Genomic DNA, 24,319 nt, shown 5'->3' on the forward strand with positions numbered 1-24,319 from the left:
TCAAGAAACCCAAGATCAGCTCTGATTGAACTGTGGGCCAGAGCAGGCTGGAAGGCCCAAATCGGTCTATTCCTTATGTTCTTATGAATCATTCCGTGGTGCGTGAATTGTACCGTCAAAGCTTTGCAAACTGCAGTTACTTTGTATCTAAACAATTATTGCGTCTTTGTTTATCAGGTCACTGTCTAGTTAAAGCTTATTTATTCGTGTCACAAGTAGGCTTGCATTAACACTGCAACGAAGTTACTGTGAAAATCCCCTAGTCACCACACTCCAGCGCCTGTCCTGGTACACTGAGGGAGAATTTAGCACCTAACCAGCACGTCTTTCGGACTGTGGGAGGAAACCAGAGCACCCGGAGGAAACCCACACAGACACGGGGAGAACGTGCAGACTCCGCACAGATAGTGACCCAAGCCGGGAATCGAACCCGGGTCCCTGGCACTGTGAGGGAGCAGTGCTAACCACTGTGCCACCAGCTGGAACTCTCAATCTTTCCTTTGTGTGGCTGTGAATTTTGTGATAAGCAGTCCCGTTTGGTTTTAGGCTCACATGATACAACATTTCTCTGCCGTTTGTTTGAAGTCTTCCAGGGTTGCTTGAGCCTTGTCTTTCAAGGCGTCGAGGTCAAGATTCTGAATGTTGGTCAGTTGCCCCAACACAGAGTCCTTCTCCGCCTCCTCCTCATTATCCTCCTCAATCATCTTGGCCAACTCTTTGGGCAGTTCCACATCGCTGCCAGCCAGCTGGATCTGGTTCTCATCCAATTCACTCTGGGGAAGACATAATCATTGAAATGTTCATTGCACCTTCGAATCCTGACTCACTAAAGCTCATTCTCTGCCTGTCACGGAATTCGCGCCTCGTCTGATTTGGTACAGCTCGTTCCTTACGTACAAACATACATGATTACATACCAACAGCTGGAAGGAGAGCAAGAAGCTAATTGCCCTGGTTATTAATAGACCAAACAAGATGACATTTGCCTTGACAGGGATTGAATTCAGTAAATTACTATCCACATCAGTTCAATTTGACATTCAAGGTCGAATAACAAGGTTGAGATTGTTTCTGCTCCAGGTGTTGGACTACCTTTTAATTAATCTCTCAATTGCAAGATCCCGCTCCCTCCACCCCCTCCACAATGCATCAAGCTCACTCCCGCAAACTGAAACATTCACCTCCTTCGGTTGTTGAGGAAGTTTTTTTTTTAAACAGGGGAAGGTTTTATTCTCTCTTTCTCCATTTTGCTGATAGCACTAGGGTCTCTGTTCATCTGAACTCTCCCAAAGTCATTGCTGGCAAAGCGCACCACTTGAGTATGGCTGAAAAAAGAAGTCTCGCTGAAGTTTTTCGTCACGCACTCATCAGGACAATTGCGAGAAAGTCAATGTCGGGGGAGATGACAACTTGATATGCCTTGAGAAGAGGGTGCTGATTGTTATTTTTTAATTCATTCATGGGACATGGGCCTCACTGGCTGGCCAGCATTTATTGCCCATCCCTAGTTACCCGTGGGCAGTTGAGAGTTAAACACATCAGCAAGTGGATTCTGATTGGTAGAGGCGTTGCCATGGGGGATGTGCGTAAACATGTCTCTTTTTTAGCGATTCTCAAGTTTTTTCTAAGCTTCACCTATGTCATCCTGATAAACGCGACCTCCCCACGGCATCGAATTTGGGGGAAAGGGGGAGAATTCAAGGATGACCACAATTGGGTGAATTGCATTCTGGGACAGGAGAGACTTGAGGAGTCCAGAGCAGCGGTTCTGTGCCAGGAGAATCTCAGCTGTTTAGGACCTTTCCCTCCTCTCCAAAGTTGTCGATTCGACTGGGACACAAATGAGGACTGGGGAACCCCTCCCTCCCCCAACGCTTTCATCTTAACTGGTTCCCATCAGGAAGGGGGTGGGTGTTAAAATTGAGGCCTAATCTGACAGTGTCTCAGATGGATGAGTCCAGGATCCTGCAACTTTTCATTTTAATTACATTGAAAGGATTAATGGTCTGAAGCAAAGGACAGATGGTATTCTACGAGAGATAAAAAATCCCCAACCCCAGATCAGCTTAAAAAAAAATAGTCAGTGGGGGAAGCTTCGCAAGATGGCCGTTTAATTATGGACCTGATGCAAGGCCACAGCCAGCGAGAAGTGAAGAGGATCTCACAAAGAAGCAATAAAGGACGCAACATGATTTTTTAATAACTGCAAGCTCGTTAAATCTGTTCAAAATACTGACTAATTATAAATGAACAAACTCAACCCACGGTTGTAGGGTTCATGTGTTTCTTCCCTGGGATGTGATCTTTCCCTCAATGTCAGAAAAATGAAGGAGATAGTCATTGACTTCAGGAAGCGTAGTGGAGAACATATGCCTGTCTACATCAATGGGGATGAAGTGGAAATGGTCGAGAGCTTCAAGTTCCTAGGTGTCCACATCACCAACAACCTGTCCTGGTCCCTCCATGCCGACGCTATAGTTAAGAAAGCCCACCAACTTTCTCAGGGAGCTAAGGAAATTTGGCATGTCCACTGCGACTCTCACTAACCTTTACAGATGCATCATGGAAAGCATTCTTTCTGGATGTGTCACAGCTTGGTGTGGCTCCTGCTCTGCCCAAGACCGCAAGAAACCACAAACGGTCGTGAACGAAGCCCAGTCCATCACGCAAACCAGCCTCCCATTCATTGACTCTGTCTACACTTCTGGCTGCCTCGGCAAAGCAGCCAGCATAATCAAGGACCCCACGCATCCCAGATATACTGTCTTCCACCTTCTTCCGTCGGGAAAAAGATACAAAAGTCTGAGGACACGCACCAACCGACTCAAGAACAGCTTCTTCCCTGCTGCCATCAGACTTTTGAATGGACCTACCTCGCATTAAGTTGATCTTTCTCTACACCCTAGCTATGAATGGAATGCTACATTCTGCACCCTCTTCTTTTCTTCTCCCCTATGTGCTCTATGAATGGAATGCTTTGTCTGTATAGCGTGCAAGAAACAAATTTCACTCTGTATATTAATACCTATGACAATAATAAATCAAATCAAAAATGTGAGTGTCAAGGGCATGGGCAACATTTATTGTTTATCCCAAATTGCCTTTGAGAAGGGAGTGGTGATCTGCCTTCTTGAACTGCTGAATCTGCTGTAGGTACACCCACCGCGCTGCTTTTATTCGGTGAACATAAGCATCAAGGCTAAGATACCCAAGAGAAGAGCAAATTACTGCAGATGCTGGAATCTGAAACCCAAAAGAGAAAATGCTGGAAAATCTCAGCAGGTCTGGCAGCATCTGTAAGGCGAGAAAAAAGAGCTGACGTTTCGAGTCCAGATGACCCTTTGTCAAAGCTAAAAGGCATAGAAAATATGGGAAAATATGTTTTACTTTACCTCAAGGGAAAGCACTTGTGCCAACTAATGTTGCGTGTTAAGTAACACTGTTTCTTGGCAACCCTTAAGTTGACAAGACTTTGTATTTTAAGCTTAAATAAACAGTAGCAGTTTCCTCATTCTTCTCATTTTGTTGCTATGTAATTGGTATGTGCTGAGTCTGAGATACCTATTCTGAATTTCTCCAGTGGCGTGCAAGCAGTCACCTGACTGATGGCCACATTTTTGTTCCCCTTAAGTATTTGCATCTCACTGTTTTGGTCCCTTAAGGCTTAATACTCTTAAGTGCTGAATGCCTTCTTCACCATTCTGTCCACTTGTGACTCTACTTTCAAAGAGCTATGAACCTGTACCCCGAGACCTCTTTGTTCTGTAACTCTCCCCAATGCCCTATGAGCTGAGTAAGTCCTGCCTTGGGTCAAACTACCAAAATGCATCACCTCGCATTTATCTAAGTTAAATTCCATCTGCCATTCGTCAGCCCACAGGCCCAATTGATCAAGGTCGCTAGAGTTTCTAAGTTTATTTATTAGTGTCACAAGTAGGCTTGCATTAACACTGCAATGAAAATCCCCCAGACGCCACACTCTGGCGCCTGTTCGGGTACACTGAGGGAGAATTTAGCACGGCCAATCCACCGAACCAGCACGGTCTTTCGGGCTGTGGGAGGAAACCGGAGCAGCTGGAGGAAACCCACGCAGACACGGGGAGAACGTGCAGACTCCGCACAGACAGGAATCGATCCCGGGTCCCTGGCATTGAGAGAAAGTGGATGGGGCAAAGATGATATCATCATACTACTGAACGGCTGGACAGGCGAGAGAGAAGGTACTCCTCCCATTTCTTATCTTTTTATCTCAAGTTAATTACTAAGCTAATAACACTTTATAAGTATTTGGAACAAAAAAATGGCTCCTTCTTATACCCTACATGGGTAGGCTATCCTACTTGCAGTTCTGGTCACCACATGATCGGAAGATGTGATCGCACTGGAGTGGGCGCAGAGGAGATTCACCAGGATGCTGCCTGGGATGGAACATTTAATAAAGAGAGGTTGGATAGGCTTGGGTTGACCTGATTGAGGTGTACAAGATTATGAGGGACATGGACAGAGTGGATAAGGGGCAGATGTTCCCCTTAGTTGAAGGGTCAGTCACAAAGGAGCACAAGTTCAAGGTAAGGGGCAGGAGGTTTAGGGGGGTGTGTGAGGAAAAACCTTTTTTACCCAGAGGGGTGATGATTTAGAATGCACTGCCTGGGAGGGTGGCGGAGGCGGGTTGCCTCGCATCCTTTAAAAAGTACCTGGATGAGTACTTGGCACATTATAACATTCAAGGCTATTGGCCAAGTGCTGGTAAATGGGATTAGGTGGGAGGTCAGGTGTTTCTCACCTGTTGGTGCAGACTCGGTGGGCCAAAGAGCCTCTTCTGCACTGTGTGACGGGTATAAAGGAACCAACATCATTGCCCATTTTACTGGGTCATTCCATCTATCACCCACTATGTACAATTCAGTCAATAAGCAATCACGGTGGCACAGTGGTTAGCACTGCTGCTTCACAGCGCCAGGGACGCAAGTTCAATTCCCAGCTTGGATCACTGTCTGTGCGGAGTCTACACATTCTCCCCATGTCTGCGTGGGTTTCCTCCAGGTGCTCCAGTTTCCTCCCACAGTCCGAAAGACGTGCTGGTTAGGTGCATTGGCCGTGCTAAATTCTCCCTCAGTGTACCCGAACAGGCGGCGGAGTGTGGCAACTAAGGGATTTTCACAGTAACTTCATTGCAATGTTAATTAATGTAAGCCTAATAGATAAACTTTAACTTGGTCATGCTAAACTGCTCCTTAGTGTCCAAAGATGCCTAGATTAGGTGACATGGTAAATGCACGGGGATAGGGTGGAGGGGAGGGCCTGGGTGGGCTGCTCTTTTAGAGAGTTGGTGCAAACATAGAAACATAAAAGATAGGAGCAGGAGGAGGCCGTTCGGCCCTTCAAGCCTGCTCCAGCATTCATCACGATCATGGCTGATCGTCCAACTCAATACCCTAATCCTGCTTTCTCCCCATGACCTTTGATCCCATTCGCCCCAAGTGCTATATCCAGCCACCTCTTGAATACATTCAATGTTTTGGCATCTGCTACTTCCTGTGGTAATGAATTCCACAGGCTCATCACTCTTTGGGTGAAGAAATGTCTCCTCACCTCCGTCCTAAATCCTCAGTTTGAATCCTCAGACTGTGACCTACTGGTTCTGGACTCCCCCACCATCGGGAACGTCCTTCCTGCATCTACCCTGTCTAGCCCTGTTAGAATTCTATGAGATCCCCCCTCATTCATCTGAACTCCAGCAAAAACAACCCTAACCTAATCAATCTCTCCTCATACATCAGTCCTGTCATCCCTTGAATCAGCCTGGTAAACCTTCGCTGCATTCCCTCGAGAGCAGGAACATTCTTCCTCAGAAAAGGAGACCAAAACTGCACACAATACTCTAGGTGTGGCCTCACCAAGGCCCTGTATAATTGCCACAACACATCCCTGCTCCTGTACAGTAGCACAGTGGTTAGCACTGCTGCTTCACAGCTCCAGGAACCTGGGTTCGATTCCCGGCTTGGGTCACTGTCTGTGCGGAGTTTGCACATTCTCTTCGTGTCTGCATGGGTTTCCTCTGGGTGCTCCGGTTTCCTCCCACAGTCCAAAGATGTGCGGGTTAGGTTGATTGGCCATGCTAAAATTGCTCCTTAGTGTCCTGAGATGCGTAGGTTAGAGGGATTAGTGGGTAAATATGTAGGGATGTGGGGGTAGGGCCTGGGTGGGATTGTGGTCGGTGCAGACTCGATGGGCCGGATGGCCTCTTTCTGCACTGTAGGGTTTCTATGGTAAAAATTCTACTCAAAACTTCTCGCAATGAAGGCCATTTGCCTTCTTTACCACCTGCCACACCTGCATGCTTACTTTCATGATGGGCTGAATGGCCTCCCTCTGCATTGTAGGGATTCTCAGATGAAAATGCAATGCTCACGCCCAGTGGGGCAAGGAGACACACGGTTGAATTACTGAAAAACTAATTAAAAATCGATTTGGTTTAAAAATAAAATCCTCAGTGGGTTCATAAATATTTGGAATGACCCACCAGGTAAAGAAATGGAATGAAAGGCAATATGGATGGAGCTAAATGCTGAGTTGAGATATTGGGGGAATGAATGATCGTGAATGCTCCTCATTGTCTCATGTTCTTATGTGGGAGTACACCACTCAATAAACCTAAAGCAAGGATCAATAGGTCCATCAGGAATTCTAAAATAAAAGATTTGTGGGGGCTTCTCATTTCCAACTATCGCAGCTAATATTAAAAATGCGCCGAGGGAAATTTAACTGGAGGATATTAAGTACACACATAGCAATAGCACAGGTTAGAATATATTACCCGTGGAGTTGAACAGTGGTAATATGTGACGATATTATCCGAATAAGCTCCAGATAAATGGAACAAAATTAGCTTATTGACATTGTTGCCAGTACGAAAATAAATCGCTTACCTTTGGGAGCCTATACTTGTCCCTTAAATGTGTTCTCAATGTTGCCCGTTCTGCCTTTTTTTGAGCAAAGTTGGCATCACGCTCCATCCTGTAATTAAATATATATTTAGAGCCATGTGATATCTATAGTTAGCAGTTCCGACAGTTTTAAAGAAAGTATAAGGAGAATCTTGTGTGTTGTTCTGATGTAATGAATTAGACTGTGCCCCAGGATAGAATACCGATTTACATCTGTCCTGTCAGTTCCATTCTAATACAAGGGATAAACAGCCCAGAAGCAAGCCACTGTTCCATTCAGGTCTTTATATTCCATATAACCCTCCCCATACCCTTATTAATCATGCCCCATCAACATATCCTCTTAGTCCTTTCTTCCGCATTTGTTTACCCTTAAATTTATCTATCCCAGTTACCGCAACTGCCCAAGTGTGTTCATGTTTTGCTTAAAGTTTATTTATTAGTGTCACAAGTTGATTTACATTAACACCGTAATGAAGTTACTGTGAAAATCCCCTGTTCGCCACACTCCGGCGCCTGTTGGGGTACACTGGGTTTGATTCCCAGCTTGGATCACTGTCTGTGTGGAGTCTTACCATGAGTTCTCCCCATGTCTGCGTGGGTTTCCTCCGGGTGCTCTGGTTTCCTCCCACAGTCTGAAAGATGTGCTGGTCAGATGCATTGGCCGTGCTAAATTCTCCCTCAGAGCATCCCAACAGTTTATTTATTATTAGTGTCGCAAGTAGGCTGACATTAACACTGCAATGAAGTTACTGTGAAAATCCCCGATTCGCCACACTCCGGCGCCTGTTCGGGTACACTGAGGGAGAATTTAGCACGGCTGATGCGCCGAGCCAGCAAGACCTTTCAGACTGTGGGAGGAAACCGGAGCATCCGGAGGAAAACCCACGCAGACACGGGGAGAATGTGCAGACTCCACACAAAGAGTGTGCGACCCAAGCTGGGAATCGAACCCGGGTCCCTGGCGCCGTGAGGCAGCAGTGCTAACCACTGTGCCACCGTGCCGCCTAATCTTAAAGACCACGATTAGGGTGCTCTCCAGTCTTCCCTGCTCTTGAACAAAGAACTCCTGTCCAGCCAATCTTTCCTGACAGATATAACCTCTCTGTTCTAACATTCTAACAAATTTTTATGCACCGTCTGCAGTGCCTGTAGCTGAACCTTACTGGGAGGAGAAATGGACCTGAGTTTTCTGGGTGCCAATCAGGTGGATTGGTCCTCCCACTCTTTGTATAACATAGCGTGATGACATTGGGTTGGCAATCCCAGCGTCACCCTGCCAGCCTCCAAGATTGAGGGAGATGAGCTGGTGTTGAACTCAGAACTCCATAGGCCATTTTGAAAAAAAATGAACAGACTATTGAGTTTGTTAGAGGTCCCATTGACCACAATTTTTCATTGCCCACTCCACTTATCAGTGGTCACACAGAGTGATTGAATCATAGAATCACTACAGTGCAGAAGGAGGCCATTCAGCCCACTGCGTCACCACCAACTCTCCAACAGAGCATCCTATCCAGGTCCCATCCCCATAACCCCATGTATTTAGTCCACAAGTCCCCCTAACCAGCACGTCTTGGAACATAAGGGGCAATTTAGCATGGCCAATCCACCTAACCGGCACATCTTTGGACACTAAAGGGCAATTTAGCATGGCCATTCCACCTAACCTGCACATCTTGGGACACTAAGGGACAATTTAGCATGGCCGATCCACCTAACCTGCACATCTGAGGACACTAAAGGGCAATTTAGCATGGCTGATCCACCTAACCTGCACATCTTAGGACACTAAAGGGCAATTTAGCATGGCCAATCCACCTAACCTGCACATCTGAGGACACTAAGGGGCAATTTAGCATGGCCAATCCACCTAACCTGCACATCTTGGGACACTAAGGGGCAATTTAGCATGGCCAATCCACGTAACCTACACATCTTGGAACACTAAAGGGCAATTTGGTATGGCCAATTCACCCAATCTGTACATCTTTGGAATGTGGGAGGAAACCGGAGCTCCTGGAGGAAATCCACGCAGACATGGGAAGAATTACAAATTCCACACAGACCGTCACCCAAGCCGGGAATTGAATCCACGTTCCTGTAACTGTGAGGCAGCAGTGCTAACTACTGTGCTAAAATGCTGTCCCAAGCGCTTTGACAATTGGTTTCCCATTTATTAAATTAAACTCTTGCACACACAATGGGCGTGACGATGACACAGTGGTTAGCACTACTGCCTCACAGCGCCAGGGACCTGGGTTCAATTCCCGGCTTGGGTCACTGTCTGTGTGGAGTTTGCACATTCTCCCCGTGTCTGCGTGGGTTTCTTCCGGGTGCTCCGGCTTCCTCCCACAGTCTGAAAGACGTGCTGGTTAGGTGCATTGGCCGTGCTAAATTCTCCCTCAGTGTATCCGAACAGGCGCCGGAGTGTGGCGACTAGGGAATTTTCACAGTAACTTCACTGCAGTGTTAATGTAAGCCTTACTTGTGACACTAATAAATAAACTTTGAACATTTTCCTGTTTGCAATTTTGTTTTGAAGATGGAAACAAAGGATACTTTTGATAGATTTTGATAGCTCACCATACGTGTCTCCCATTACCAGGATTATCCACTGATCCATCAGATGAGGTGATGTGTGAAAGGTAAAGGAGGGACAGCAACATGTCATTGAGTCATAGAGAGCACAAGAGGTGGCCATTTGGCCCATTGAGTGAATACTGGCACCCCATGAGGCTTGATATTCGCTCAAAATGGCAGGTTGCTACCTGTGAGCCCCTTCTCGATTTATATTTTTAAAAAAAGAAAGCTTTTTCAATGTTGTGTTTGCAGTGAGTATAATTAAGGGTGGCACAGTGGTTAGCACTGCTGCCTCACAGCGTCAGGGACCCAGGTTCAATTCCGGCTTTGGGGAGCTCTCTGTGTGGAGTTTGCACGTTCTCCCCATGTTTGTGTGAGTTTCCCCCGGGCGCTCTGGCTTCCTCCCACAGTCCAAAGGTGTGCATGCTATGTGGACTGGCCATGCTACACTGCTCCTTAGTGTAAAGTAAAATTAAAGTTTATTTATTAGTCACAAGTAAGGCTTACATTAACACTACAATGAAGTTACTGTGAAATTCCCCTCGTCGCCACAGTCCAGCGCCTGTTCGCGTCAATGCACCCTAACCAGCACGTCTTTCAGAATGTGGGAGGAAACAGGAGCGCCCGGAGGAAACCCACGCAGACATGGGGAGAACGTGCAGACCCCACACAGACAGTGACCCAAGCTGGGAATTGAACCCGGGTCCCTGGCGCTGTGAGGCAGCAGTGCTAACCACTGTGCTACTGTGTCCTGAGATATATATATAGGTTAGAGGGATTAGCGGGGTAAAATGCGTGTGATTACGGGGATAGTTTTACGGGGATAGAGCCTGGTAAGTGTCGGTGCAGACTCATTGGGCCGAATGGCCTCCTTCCGCACTGTAGAGATTCTATGATTTCTTAATTAGGAAATCGTAGAACCAGAGAATTCCTACAGTGCAGAAGGAGGCCATTTGGCCCCTCAAGTCTGCACCGACTCTCTGACAGAGCATCTTATCCAGGCCCTATCCCTGTGACCCCACGTATTTACTACACCAATCTCCCCTAACCTGCATATCTTTGGATTGTGGGAGGAAACTGGAGCACCCAGAGGAAACTCACGCAGATATAGGGGAGAACGTGCAAACTCCACACAGACAGTGACCCAAGCCGGGAATCGAACCCGGGTCCCTGTGAAATTGTAACGGTCATTTCTCATTCCTAACACAACAATTCTTTAAGAATTATTAATCCCATCATAGCCAGTGAAAAAGTCCAATGCATCATACTGCTCTGTATAAATCAATGCTTGAACCCTGATATGATACTTATAGCTTTCTAATTAGGTACATGGTGTGGCACAGCATATTTCAAAACTCTCACGTGTGCCATTTGGTCAACAGTGAGGATATTTTATGTCTCCACTTGGGATAGCTTGGAGTGAATACTTGCATCTCATTGCTAAATTAAATTACCTTTCATCTCTCCCATCCATCATATCCCCATAACACCTCTTACAAACTTCATCCTTATGACGCTGTAAGAAGTCTAAGAATAAACTGCAGGAACATGAGTTTTTTCAATATATTTCCAGACTTTCATAGAATCCTATGAGTGCAGAAGGAGGCCATTCAGCCCATCGAGCCTGCACCAGGGCCCATCCCCTCTGCCCCACGCATTTACCCTGCGAATCCCCCTGACACTAAGTGACAACTTTTAACATGGCCTAACCCACACATCATAGAATTCCTACTGTACAGAATGAGGCCTTTCAGCCCTTCGAGTCTGCACCGACTCTCCAACAGAACCTTATCCCCGTGACACCATGTATTTATCCCGCTAATCCCCCTAGTGCATTCATCTTGGGACACTTAGGGGCCAATTTAGCATAGCCAATCAACTTAACCCACACATCATAGAATCGCTACTGTACAGAATGAGGCATTTTAGCCCATCCCGTCTGTGCCAATTCTCCAATAGAGTCCTATCCCTGTGACATCACATATTTACCCTCCAATCCCCTTAACTCATGCACCTTGGGACACTTCGGGGCCAATTTAGCATAGCCAATCAACTTAACCCGCACATCATAGAATCCCTACTGTACAGAATGAGGCCTTTCAGCCCATCTAGTCTGCGCCAATTCTCCAATAGAGTCCTATCCCTGTGACATCACGTATTTACCCTCCAATCCCCTTAACTCATGCACCTTGGGACACTTGGGGAAATTTAGCATGGCCAATCAACTGAGCCTGGACTGTGGAGGAAACCAGAGCACTTGGAGGGAACCCACGCAGACATGGGGAGAACGTGCAAACTCCATACAGTCACCCGAGGTCGGAATGGAACCCAGCTCCCTGGCGCTGTGAGGCAGCAGTGCCACCGTGCTGCCCTTCAAGATAGAATCTTCAATATATCCTTCCAGAATAAGTCAGGTCAATGAGTAGCAGTTTTATTGTACAAAACAATTAATATATAAAATCAATCTTCCGCAATATATCATTACCAGCCACCGTGATCTCACATTCTATTTCCCAGAGCAAATGGATTCTGGAGGCTAAAATGGAAGTCTAATATTCATTGCTAGTTCAAAAGCAAACAGAACTGTGGATGCTGGAAACCTGAAATAAAAACAGGAAATGTTGGAAATACTCAGTATGTCCACAGCATCTGTGGAGAGAGAAACAGGGTTGACAAAATGACAACTGCTGCCACACCTGTTGAACAATTCCATCCATTTTGAGGTCATGTCCTATTTTTTCAGTGTAAATACACAGTTGATAGAATCATAGAATCCCTACAGTGCAGAAGGAGGCCATTCAGCCCATTGAGTCTGCACCGACCACAATCCCACCCAGACCCTATTCCCATAACCCTATGTATTTACCCTAGCTAGCCCCCCTGACACTAAGGGCAATTTAGCATGGCCAATCCATCTAACCTGCTCATCTTTGGACACTAAGAGGCAATTTAGCATGGCCAATCCACTTAATCCGTACATCTTTGGACACTAAGAGGCAATTTAGCATGGCCAATCCACCTAACCTGCACATCTTTGGACACTAAGGGGCAATTTCGCATGACCAATCCACCTAACCTGCACATCTTTGGATACTAAGAGGCAATTTAGCATGGCCAATACACCTAACCACACATCTTTGGAGTGTGGGAGGAAACCGGAGCATCCGGAGGAAATCTACGCAGACACAGGGAGAACGTGCAAACTCCACATAGTCAGTCACCCAAGGCCGGAATTGAACCCGGGTCCCTGGAGAACGTGCAAACTCCACACAGACAGCGACCCAAGGCCGGAATTGAAACTGGATCCCTGGCACTGTGAGGCAGCAGTGCTAACGACTGTGCCACCGTGCCATGATGGGAAGTGAAGAGGCTCAGAATTTTGTGCGCAACATATTGGAGTGCGCGCAAAAGAGATTTACGAGGATGTTACCGAGACTGGAAAATTGCAGTTGTGAGGGGAGATTGGACAGCTTAGAGGGGCATGGTGGCACAGCGGTTAGCACTGCTACCTCACGGTGCCAGTGACCCGGGTTCAATTCCAACCTTGGATGAGTGTGTGAAGTTTTCCCCGTAGCTGCGTGAGTTTCCTTCAGATGCTCCAGTTGCCTCCCACAATCTGAGAGATGCGTAGGTTTGGTGGATTAGCCATGGTAAAGCGTATTCATTAGTGTCACAAGTAGCATTACATTAACACTGCAATAAAGTTGCTGTGAAAATCCCCTCGTTGCCACACTCCGGCGCCTGTTCGGGTACACTGAGGGAGAATTTAGCATGGCCAGTGCGTCTTTCAGACTATGGGAGGAAACCGGAGCAACCGGAGCAGACACGGGGAGAACGTGCAGACTCGGCAGAGACAGCGACCCAAGCCGAGAATCGAACCCGGGTCCCTGGCACTGTGAGGCAGCAGTGCTAACCACCGTGCCACCTATAATGTGTGGTATTATGAGGATAGGGCGGAGGCGAGTGCCTGGGTAAGATGCTCTTTCGGAGAGTTGATGCAGACTGGATGGGCCGAATGGCGCCTGTCTGCACTGTAAGGATTCTATGGTTGTTCTCCTTGGAACAGGGCAGGCTGAGGGGAGATTTGATTGAGTTGTGCGAAATTGTGAGAGGCCTGGATAGAGAGGATGGGAGGAGCCTGTTCACTTTAGCTGAGAGGTCGGTGACGAGGGGGCAATAGATTTAAAATGATTGGGAGAAGGATTAGAGGGGTGATGAGTAAAATATTTTTCAGCCAGGGAGTGATAGGGATCTGGAACTCACTGTTTGAAAGGGAAGTAGAGGCAGGAACCCTCATCTCATTGAAAAAGTGTCTGGATATGAGCCTCAAGCGCTGTAACCTATGCGCCAAATGTTGGAAAGTGGGATTAGGCTGGTGGAGCTGGTTTTTGAGCCAGCACAGACACCATGGGCCAAATGGCCTCCTTCTGTGCAGTGATATTCCCAAGACTCCAGCACCGCTACTGTTGAGTTAAGGAATAAGGACAGGCCCTTCGGCCCTCCCAGCCTGCGCCGATCATATTGTCCCATCCAGACCAATCGCTGTATCCCTCTATTCCCCACCTGTTCATGTGTCTATCCAGATAAGTCTTAAATGTCGCTAACGTGTCTGTCTCAACCGCCTCACTTGGCAGCGCATTCCAGAATAGCTCCAAGCTCCAACTCCAAGGAAAATCATTCCATAATTAATCATTAAAACGCATGCCAAAATATGTTGATATGCAAAACAGGGGTTTTGGCTGGAACCGCATGATTAAAATATTGTTTCAGACTTCACGCTGATATTTGGGAGTAACCTTTTCACTCTTGAACGTGCAAAAATCTTACTATCTGTGGCTTTGCTATTAAACATTTGCACCTTGGGCGGTGCCCGGGGGCACAGGCTGGCAGTGCTAGGGTGCCCATGCCCAGAGAGCATCATATCCCTGCCGCCCGGCCCCCCTGGGGGGCTCCGATTGCCCCCCCCCCCACTTCACTCCAGCAGGGTCTCCCACTAGTTCCCCACAAGTGGGGGGGGTTACTCTAACCCCCGCCAGAGTGAACTTGTCTTGGCGAGGCGGGAGATGCTATCGGGTCTGGAGAATTCAGTCCTGGGCTCGATAATCACATTTAAAAAGACTTATCTGGTCTTCCCGCTGGTTTCCAGCGTGGTCCCGACTGTGCCTGCTCTCTGTGGGAGACGCGCATGTATCGGGAACACATGCACGAATCCCGCGAATCGGCACATGTGGGTCGGAATGGGAGAATCACCCCCCCCATAATGTTTGCAATAGCACTTGGACAGTTCATCAATGGTGATCAAATCTATTGATACAGTGCAGTTATTTGTTGAAGCCTTCTGGCTATTGAATCACAACACAACCACTTTGAAACCATTGTGAAATGACAGATATTCACATCAGTAGAGGTGTTAATCGTGCCCCCCCCCATCAAACCTCAGGAGCTCAATGGGGGGTAAGGAAGGGGGAAGCACGTGTATCCTCAGCAATTTACAAATGAAATATTTCACCTAGGCTTTGACATTACGAAGAAGGCAAGCAGCGAGCTTAAACAGGAGAGGGCGCAATTCTGTGAGCTCTGCATTAGGTATTCTAACTTGTGTCGTTAAAACAAGACCTCAACAAGTCCAGGAATAGTAGCTCTGAGACGGCCTTTCTATAGATTGGAACATGCAACCTTCAGTGAAGAGCCAAGGCTATCTTGACTTGCCTCCTGTGATCTCCTTCCAACAGGCGAATGTGAATGTTTCAGTCAATCTAACCCCCAACAGCAAAACTCCCGTGTGTTTGAGTTAGAGGACACATCTCATAGAATCCCTACTGTGCAGAAGGAGGCCATTCAGCCCATCGAGTCAGCACAGTGGTTAGCACTGATGCCTCATGGCGCCAGGGACCCGGGTTCAATTCCTGGCTTGGGTCACTGTCTGTGTGGAGTTTGCACGTTCTCCCCATGTCTGCGTGGGTTTCCTCTGGGTGCTCCGGTTTCCTCCCACAGTCCGAAAGACATGCTGGTTAGGTGCATTGGCCGTGCTAAATTCCCCCACAGTGTACCCGAACAGGCGCCGGAGTGTGGCGACTGGGGGATTTTCACAGTAACTTCATTGCAGTGTTAATGTAAGCCTACTTGTGACACTAATAAATAAATTTTAAACTTTACCAATCCCTTGCTCTATCCCTGTAACCCCAAACATTTACCATGGCTAACCCATCTAAACCGCACATCTTTGGACACCAAGGAGATATTTACCATGACCAATCCACCTAACCTGCACATCTTTGGATTGTGGGAGGAAACCGGAGCACCCGGAGACGCAGACACAAGGAGAACGTGCAAACTCCACACAGACAGTGACCCGACTGTGAGGCAGCAGTGCTAACCACTGTGCTACCATGTCCCCGCGCCCACACCAGCCCCCCACCGCCCCCCCCCCCCCTCCACCTTTGCTGGACCCACTACACTTGAATCTTCATTGAATCGATTGGACATTAAGGATGATGTAATGCTATTAAACAGTGGTCCGGTTTAAGCAATAGTCACAGTGTACAGAGACCAGAACTTCTCCTCAAAGCCACACATCCCCTCCGAATGCTCAGATACTGTATAGCTAGAGTCTTAGGGTATGTTGGTTAATCCCATGAACTATGCGAATTGAGGGCAATTGAGTTCACACCTTTAAATATTGAATCAAGTAAATATGAGGTCTGGGCAAAAGGACGACTGTCAATTTACCTTTCATAGCCAAGCACCTCACACCAGTCACCCTCTGAGGCACCCAGGGCAATCCTCTGGGGACCTGGGATGAGAATAGATAGGGTCCTTGATGCTGGCCAAGACACGATGAGCTGAAGGGCCTCTTTTTTAAGAAAATCAATTTACTGAATGTGGCTGGGTATTATTGCCTATCCCTAACTGCCCTCCACTTCAGAGGGCATCTGACAGTCAATCAAATTACTGTGGATCTGAAGTCACAAGTAGACAAGGTGAGTATGGCAGATTTTATTATTAATGTTTTTTTACGACAATCGCCAATGGGGTCATCGTTAGACTTTTAATTACAGACTTTTTATTGGATTCAAATTTGCCATAATGGGATTCGAACCTGGGTAAGCGTTCTCCAAGGCAGCCTTCGCGACACACGACAGCGCAGAGTCGCTGAGCAGAAACTGATACCCAAGTTCCGCACACACGAGGACGGCCTCAACCGGGATATTGGGTTCATGTCACACTATTTGTAACTCCCACAGTTGCGTGGACCTGCAGAGTTTCACTGGCTGTCTTGTCTGGAGACAATACACATCTTTTTAGCCTGTCTTGATGCTCTCTCCACTCACATTGTTTTGTTTCTTAAAGACTTGATTAGTTGTAAGTATTCGCATTCCAACCATTATTCATGTAAATTGAGTTTGTGTCTTTATAAGCTCTGTTTGTGAACAGAATTCCCACTCACCTGAAGAAGGGGCTTAGAGCTCCGAAAGCTTGTGTGGCTTTTGCTACCAAATAAACCTGTTGGACTTTAACCTGGTGTTGTTAAACTTCTTACTGTGTTTACCCCAGAGGATTGCCCAGGGTCTCTGGATTACTAGTCCAGGACAAAGAACAGTACAGCGCAGAAATATACCCTTCAGCCCACCAACCCTGCACTGACACATGATGCTTTTCTAAACTAAAGGCTGTCTGTCTCTACATGGTCCGTATCCTTCTATTCCCTGCCTATTCATGTATCTGCCTCTTAAACGTTGCGATTGCATCTGCTTCTACCACCTCCTCTGGCAGTGCATTCTAGGCACTTACCACCCTCTGTGTAAATAAAATCCAGCCTCCCACATCTCCTTTAAACTTTCCCCCTTTTACCTTTAACCTATGTACCCTAGTAATTTACAATATCGGTGACAATATCACCAGCCACTGCCTCCCCCGGTGCTGTAACGTTCTATGACTCAATAATCTTCGCCCATTCCATGCACCAAACAGTCCAGCACAGGAACAGGCCTTTCGGCCCACCAACTCATTACCATTGGTGTCTGTCCCCTAGCCAAGATAAGACACCCAACACCAGAAGATTTAACTATTTTACTGTCTAACATACATGCGCCATTTTGTGGCAACTTCTTAATTCTTCTATCTGGAGTTAATCTCCCACCTGCAGTTCCTCAATCCAATGGCAACCATTCAACAATGAGCCCAACAAATGAGTGTTGACAAACAAAGCCTCCCTAAGAGGGGGGTATAGTGGCATTGTCACTGGACTAGTAATCCAGGGATCCAGGGTTATGGTCTGGGGACCTGGGTTCGAACCCCACCACGGCAGAATTTATATTCAATAAAAACCTGTAATTCAAAGTCTAATGATGAAACCATTAGGGAAGGAAATCTGCCATCCTTACCAGGTCTGACCTCCATGTGTGATTCCTGATCCACAGCTAACTTAAATAAATAAAAAAGTTTCCAATGCCTTACAAAGGACTCACTGCCCACCTCATAACAGTGACATTATAACATAACGCTGACATTATAACATCCATATCTCCAGTAACTGAGACACACAATAAACTATTCAGCATACCTCAACTGGTTTTGCTAGCTATCAGCATGGGGGGCAGTTTTAATTGTTTTATACATAGAATTTAATCATAGAATCTCTGCAGTGAAGAATGAGGCCAGTTGGTCCATCAAGTCTGCACCAACTCTGACAGATTATTTTATCCAAGCCCTCTCCCAGACTCTATCCCCGTAACCCTGCACATTTTACCATGGCTAATCCACCTAACCAATACATCTTGGGATACTAAGAGGCAATTTAGCATGACCAATCCAGCTAACTTGCACATCTTTGGACTGTGGGGGGAAACTGGAGCACCCGGAGGAAACCCATGCTGACACAGGTATATCCTAGTGGTATAATCGCTAGACTATTAATCCAGAAACTCAGCTAATGTTCTGGGGACCCGGGTTCAAATCTCACCATAGCAGATGGTGAAATTTGAATTCAATTAAAAAAATCTGGATAAAGAATCTACTGATGACCATGAAACCATTCTCGATTGTCGTAAAAACCCATCTGATTCACTAATGTCCTTAGGGAAGGAAATTATAGAATCATAGAATCCTTACAGTGCAGAAGGAGGCCATTCGGCCTATCGAGTCTGCACCAACCACAATCCCACCCAGGCCCCATCCCCACAACCCCATGCATTTACCCTAGCTAGTCCCCTTGACACTAAGAGGAAATTTGGCATGGTCAAATACCTAACCCGCACATCTTTGGAGTGTGAGAGGAAACCGGAGCACCCGGAGGAAACCCACACAGATGCAGGGAGAATGTGCAAACTCCACACAGACAGTGACCCGAGGCCGGAATTGAACCCGGGTCCCTGGCGCTGTGAGGCAGCAGTGCTAACCACTCTTCCACCGTGCCGCCCCAATCTGCCATCCCTACTTGGTCTGGCCTACATGGCACTCCAGGGCCACAGCAATGTGGTTGACTCTCAACTGCCCTCCAAGGGCAACTTGGCATGGGCAATAAATGCTGTAAGAAGTTTAACAACACCAGGTTAAAGTCCAACAGGTTTATTTGGTAGCAAAAGCCACACCTCTGGTGTGGCTTTTGCTACCAAATAAACCTGTTGGACTTTAACCTGGTGTTGTTAAACTTCTTACTGTGTTTACCCCAGTCCAACGCCGGCATCTCCACAATAAATGCTGGCCAGCCAGCGACGCCCATGTCCCATGAATGAATTTTAAAAAGTGCAAACTCCATACAGACAAGATCCAAGGCCAGAATTAAACGCAGGTCCCTGGCACCGTGAGGCAGCAGTGCTAGCCACAATGTACAATCATATTTTAGTTTTTGGTAAACTTGTCATTGACCTAGTATGGATTGAGTCAGACTTTAAAAAAAATCATTGCTCTTCTATTGGTTCTGGGAATTAGAGAGGCATCTGCGTCGGCACAGACTTGGTGGGCCGAAGGGCCTGTTCCTGTGCTGTACTGTTCTTCAATGGGACACACATGTTTCCATATTCCAAAGCTACAGGATTTTTTTTCAGAAATCCATCCGTGTGTCAGATGAAATCACCAAGGCCTGTGATTCATGCATATCAAACTGACAGCTTTAAACAGGGGCTGCTGGAAATGTATCAGATAAACCTTGCAGAGTGGTTGGCACTCTTTGAGAATGTGGAATAATTCTATTTCATTAAAATGTAATCTTTGATCCCCATACCAACACCAAATTATGTCACATCAGAAATCTATTCCGTACATGGACATCGGCACCTATGTGCAGCCCCTGTTTCTCTATCGGGGATATCGCACGGATTATTTGAATGAAAGACGTGAATGGATACAGCTTTGTACAAATGAATCGTAAAACCACTAAGCTAAGTAAGTGAAGACAGAATACAGGAAATATCACACCTCGAGGAGTCAGGAAATTAACTTATGTATTAGATATTTAATCGGCTGATACCGGAACACTGGGAGACTGGGTGAAAAATAACTTTGAACGTGTTAGTCTGCTTGGGGAAGATGGGATGTGTAAATCCTGGGAGGAAAGGTGAACAGATAAAACAGCACTGCAGTTGCATTGTGGAGGAGGCTGAAATGTATTTATAGAGGAAAGGTTAAACATCTGCAAAGATGTGCGGTTAGGTTGATTGGCCATGCCAAATTGTCCCTAAATGTCAGGAGGACTAGAAGGATAAATATATGTGGGGTTATGTGGATAGAGCCTGGGTGGGATTGTTGTCAGTGCAGGCTCGATGGGCTGAATGGCCTCCTTCTGCACTGTAAGGATTCTACGATCTGCAATCCATACTTCTGACTTCAGGCCAGCAGGGTGGCACAGTGGTTAGCACTGTGTCGGGGACCCGGTTTCAATTCCAGCCTTGGGTGACAGTCTGTGTGGAGTTTGCACATTCTCCCCCCTGTCTGCGTGGGTTTCCTCCGGATTCCTCCCACGGTCTAAAGATGTGCGGGTTAGGTAGATTGGCCATGATAAATTTCCCCCAGTGATAGGGAGATCAGCAGGCTAAATATGTAGGGTTACAGGGATAGGGACTGGGTGGGATTGTTGTCGGTGCAGGCTCGATGGGCTGAATGGCCTCCTTCTGCACTGTAGGAATTCTATGAAGTAAGTCAAGGTCTTGGGTACAGAAAATATTTACTAGAACGTTGCAGATACATAAGGCATTCATAACAGTAAGTGGTTGTAATAGAATGCACATCGATAAATTGTTTCTTCTGGAGTGTGGGTCAGCATCAAAAGTTTAAAATAATTGACAAAACAAAAACACACAGACACACACACACACACACACACACATGGAGGCAACAATCAGGAACACAAAAACTAAAATAGAGGTGGAAGCAGATTCCATCAGAACTTTCAAAGGTCAATAGGATATGTCCTTGTAGGGCTATTAAGTTTAAGTTAAGTTTAAGTTTTAACTTTATTTATTGGTGTCACAAGCAGGCTTGCATTAACACTGCAATGAAGTTACTCTGAAAGTCCCCTAGTCACCACACTCCAGTGCCTGTTCGGGTACACTGAGAGAGACTTAGCGTGGCCAATGCATCTCATCAGCACCTCTTTCACACTGTGGGAGGAAACAGGAGCACCCAGAGGAAACCCACGCAGACATGGGAAGAAAGTGCAGACTCCGCACAGACAGTGACCCGAGCCGGGAATTGAACCCAGCTTCCTGGTGCTGTGAGCATGGGAACAGTTTGGTTGGCTCTTTCAAACAGCTGAGTGACATAGAGGGCTGAATGGCACCTTCTGTGCTTGGATCACTGTCTGCGTGGAGTCTTCCCATGAGTTCTCCCCATGTCTTTCTGGGTTTCCTCCGGGTGCTCTGGTTTCCTCCCACAGTCTGAGAGATGTACTGGTTAGGTGCATTGGCCATGCTAAATTCTCCCTCAGTGTACCCCAATAGTTTATTTATTATTAGTGTCACAAGTAGGCTTACATTCACACTGCAATGAAGTCACTGTGAAAATCCCCTAGTCGCCACACTCTGGCGCCTGTTCGGGTACACTGAGGGAGAATTTAGCATGGCCAATGCACCCAACCAGCATGTCTTTTGGACTGTGGGAGGAAACCGGAGCACCTGGAGGAAACCCAGCAGACACGGGGAGAACGTGCAGACTGGGCACAGACAGTAACCCAAGCCGGGAATCGAACCCTGGTCCCTGGTATTGTGAGGCAGCAGTGCTAACCATTGTGACACCGTGCAGCCCCAGGTGCCGAAGTCTGGCGATTAGGGGATTTTCACAGTAAGTTCACTGCACTATTAATATAAGCCGACTTGTGACACTAATAAATAAACCTTAAACTATAAATCTGATCAAGATTTTCCAGCTTATAAAAAGTTAAGAGGATGGCACTCAAAAGTGACACATTTTAAACGCTGCAAGATTTTTTTTTGAAGGGATTTTGGCACGCTCAGCGGGCGTTGGACAATGGTGAAAATATTTAAGCCTCACCAACTCAATGATCCTTTCGTTTTTTGATTCACAGGCTGGAAGTTTCAGCACCACGGTATCTGGACAGCGCCCGACTGAATGACCACAGCAAGGCAATTTTCCTATGAATTTAAAGCTTACTTATTCTCACAAGTAGACTTACATTAGCACTGCCATAAAGTTACTGTGAAAAATCCCACAATTTAAACTGTGATTTAAATCGCTTACATGGGAAAATGCATTGACAGAGAATCCCAATAGTTTTTAAATCCTGGTATCCATTCTTACATAACTCGTTGACTATATTATTAGGGTGGTATCGTTGATTTTTAGAAGGTATGTAACATTTGAGAAGGAGGTTCTTGGTGTCTCGATTAGTATACACCAGAACGGAGGTGAATGAAAAGTAAATTCGCCTTCTAATTCTTACCATTTATCAATGCAGTTTCAGTTCCGTGTGATTGTAACCTGTGGGATTTTCAGTTTGGGAGCATTCAGCTGTCTTGGGTTTTCAGAAATTCAACAAGATAAAAAAATAAAAAGACACTTACTTTTCTTCCACCACCTGCCGTTGGTACTCCTCAAATTCCTCTCTCGTCATCCCCTGCGCTGCTGCTTCCGATTTCTCCCCCTCGCCCTTGTCCTCGCCCCCGAGACCCCCCGTCAGGTTCTTCAGCTGGCCCCCTACCATGGATTTAACCATGAAAGCCATGCTGCCAGCTTGGAGGAGTTCGCCGCCGCTTGCAGGAGGAGGGGAAGAGGAGGGTTAGGGTTAGGGGGAGGATGGGGGGATTGGGGAGGGCTATAGGTGATCGGACACAGCTCCCCTGCTCCGCTTGTGGGATCAGAGGAAGTTTCAGCACCACGCTCTGTGGACAGCGCCCGGCTGAATGGACAGGTTGCAGATTGGTGGACAACGCACTATTTCCTTCTCCTCCCCCTTTCCAGCCGCAGCCACTCACAGTCCTGGTATAAAACCGGATTAAGTTTGCTGTTTCGGACACTTACACATGTGTGCAGGCAAGATTGAGCTGTGGGTCTGATCCCAATGAGAAGGAAACAACCAGATATACAGCCTTATCCAGGCGATCCAATCTGTTATGAGTTGAATTTTTTTTATTCATTCGTGGGACATGGGCGTCGCTGGCTGGCCAGCATTTATTGCCCATCCCTAGTTGCCCTTAGAAGGCAGTTGAAAGTCAACCAACATTGCTGTGGCTCTGGAGTCACATGTAGGCCAGACCAGGTAAGGATGGCAGATTTCCTCAGCTTTGACAAAGGGTCATCTGGACTCCAAACGTCAGCTTTTTTCTCTCCTTACAGATGCTGCCAGACCTGCTGAGATTTTCCAGCATTTTCTCGTTTGGTGGCAGATTTCCTTCTCTAAAGGACATTAGTGAATGAGATGGGTTTTTCCAACAATTGACAATGGTTTCCTGGTCATCAGTAGGTTCTTAATTCGACATCTTTTTTTCCTGAATTCAAATTCCACCAGCTGCCACGGCAGAATTTGAACCTGGGTCCCCAGAACATTAGCTGAGTTTCTGGAGTAACAGTCTAGCCATAATATCACTGGACCATTGCCTCCCCATTGAATTTAATTGAATCATAGAATCCCTACAGTACAGAAGGAGGCCATTCGGCCCATCGAGGCTGCACTGTCCACAATCCCACCCAGGCCCTATTTCCATAACCCCACACATTTACCCTACCAATCCCCTAACACTATGGTTAATTTAGCATGGCCAATCAACCTGTGTGGGAGGAAACCGGATCCCCGGGGGGAAACCCACACAGACTTGGGGAGAACGTGCAAACTCCACACAGACAGTGACCCAAGCCGGGAATTGAACCCAAGTCTCTGGCACTGTGAGGCAGCAGTGCTAACCATTGTGCTACCGTGCCGACCTTTTTTTAATATTTGAATCCCTTCACGTTCATAGAATCATAGAATCTCTACAGTGCAGAGGGAGGCCATTCACAGTGCCAGAGACCTGGGTTCAATTTCCGGCTTGGGTCACTGTCTGTGTGGAATTTGCACGTTCTCCCCAAGTCTGTGTGGGTTTCCCCCGGGGGATCCGGTTTCCTCCCACACAGGTTGATTGGCCATGCTAAATTAACCATAGTGTCAGGGATTGGCAGGGTAAATGTGTGGGGTTATGGAAATAGGGCCTGGGTGCGATTGTGGACAGTGCAGCCTCGATGGGCTGAATGGCCTCCTTCTGTACTGTAGGGATTCTATGATTCAATTAAATTCAATGGGGAGGCGATGGTCCAGTGGTATTATGGCTAGACTATTACTCCAGAAACGGCCTACTGAATTG

General features: G+C 46.8%; 1 protein-coding gene across 1 annotated transcript; it reads right to left on the minus strand.

Moving 5' to 3' along the window:
- Window positions 1-548: 548 nt before the first annotated feature.
- On the minus strand, window positions 549-22,707 carry cplx3a (complexin 3a). The gene is made up of 3 exons (XM_078199881.1): window positions 22,547-22,707; window positions 6,930-7,017; window positions 549-773 (listed from the first exon to the last, which is right to left on the minus strand). Exons 1-3 carry the CDS (start codon window positions 22,705-22,707, stop codon window positions 549-551), a joined length of 474 nt encoding a protein of 157 aa, XP_078056007.1.
- Window positions 22,708-24,319: the final 1,612 nt, after the last annotated feature.

This window comes from Mustelus asterias, chromosome 29 (assembly GCF_964213995.1).
Source record: "Mustelus asterias chromosome 29, sMusAst1.hap1.1, whole genome shotgun sequence".
Taxonomy (NCBI): Eukaryota; Metazoa; Chordata; class Chondrichthyes; order Carcharhiniformes; family Triakidae; genus Mustelus; species Mustelus asterias.

What these genes read in the sequence shown, in the direction of transcription:
- cplx3a (XM_078199881.1), bottom strand. Translation starts at nt 22,707, where the DNA reads ATGGCTTTCATGGTTAAATCCATGGTAGGGGGCCAGCTGAAGAACCTG. An exon ending in CGGCAGGTGGTGGAAGAAAA is followed by an intron (nt 7,018 to 22,546) that starts GTAAGTGTCTTT and finishes ATTTAATTACAG; the next exon opens with GATGGAGCGTGATGCCAACT. An exon ending in ACAAGTATAGGCTCCCAAAG is followed by an intron (nt 774 to 6,929) that starts GTAAGCGATTTA and finishes TGTCTTCCCCAG; the next exon opens with AGTGAATTGGATGAGAACCA.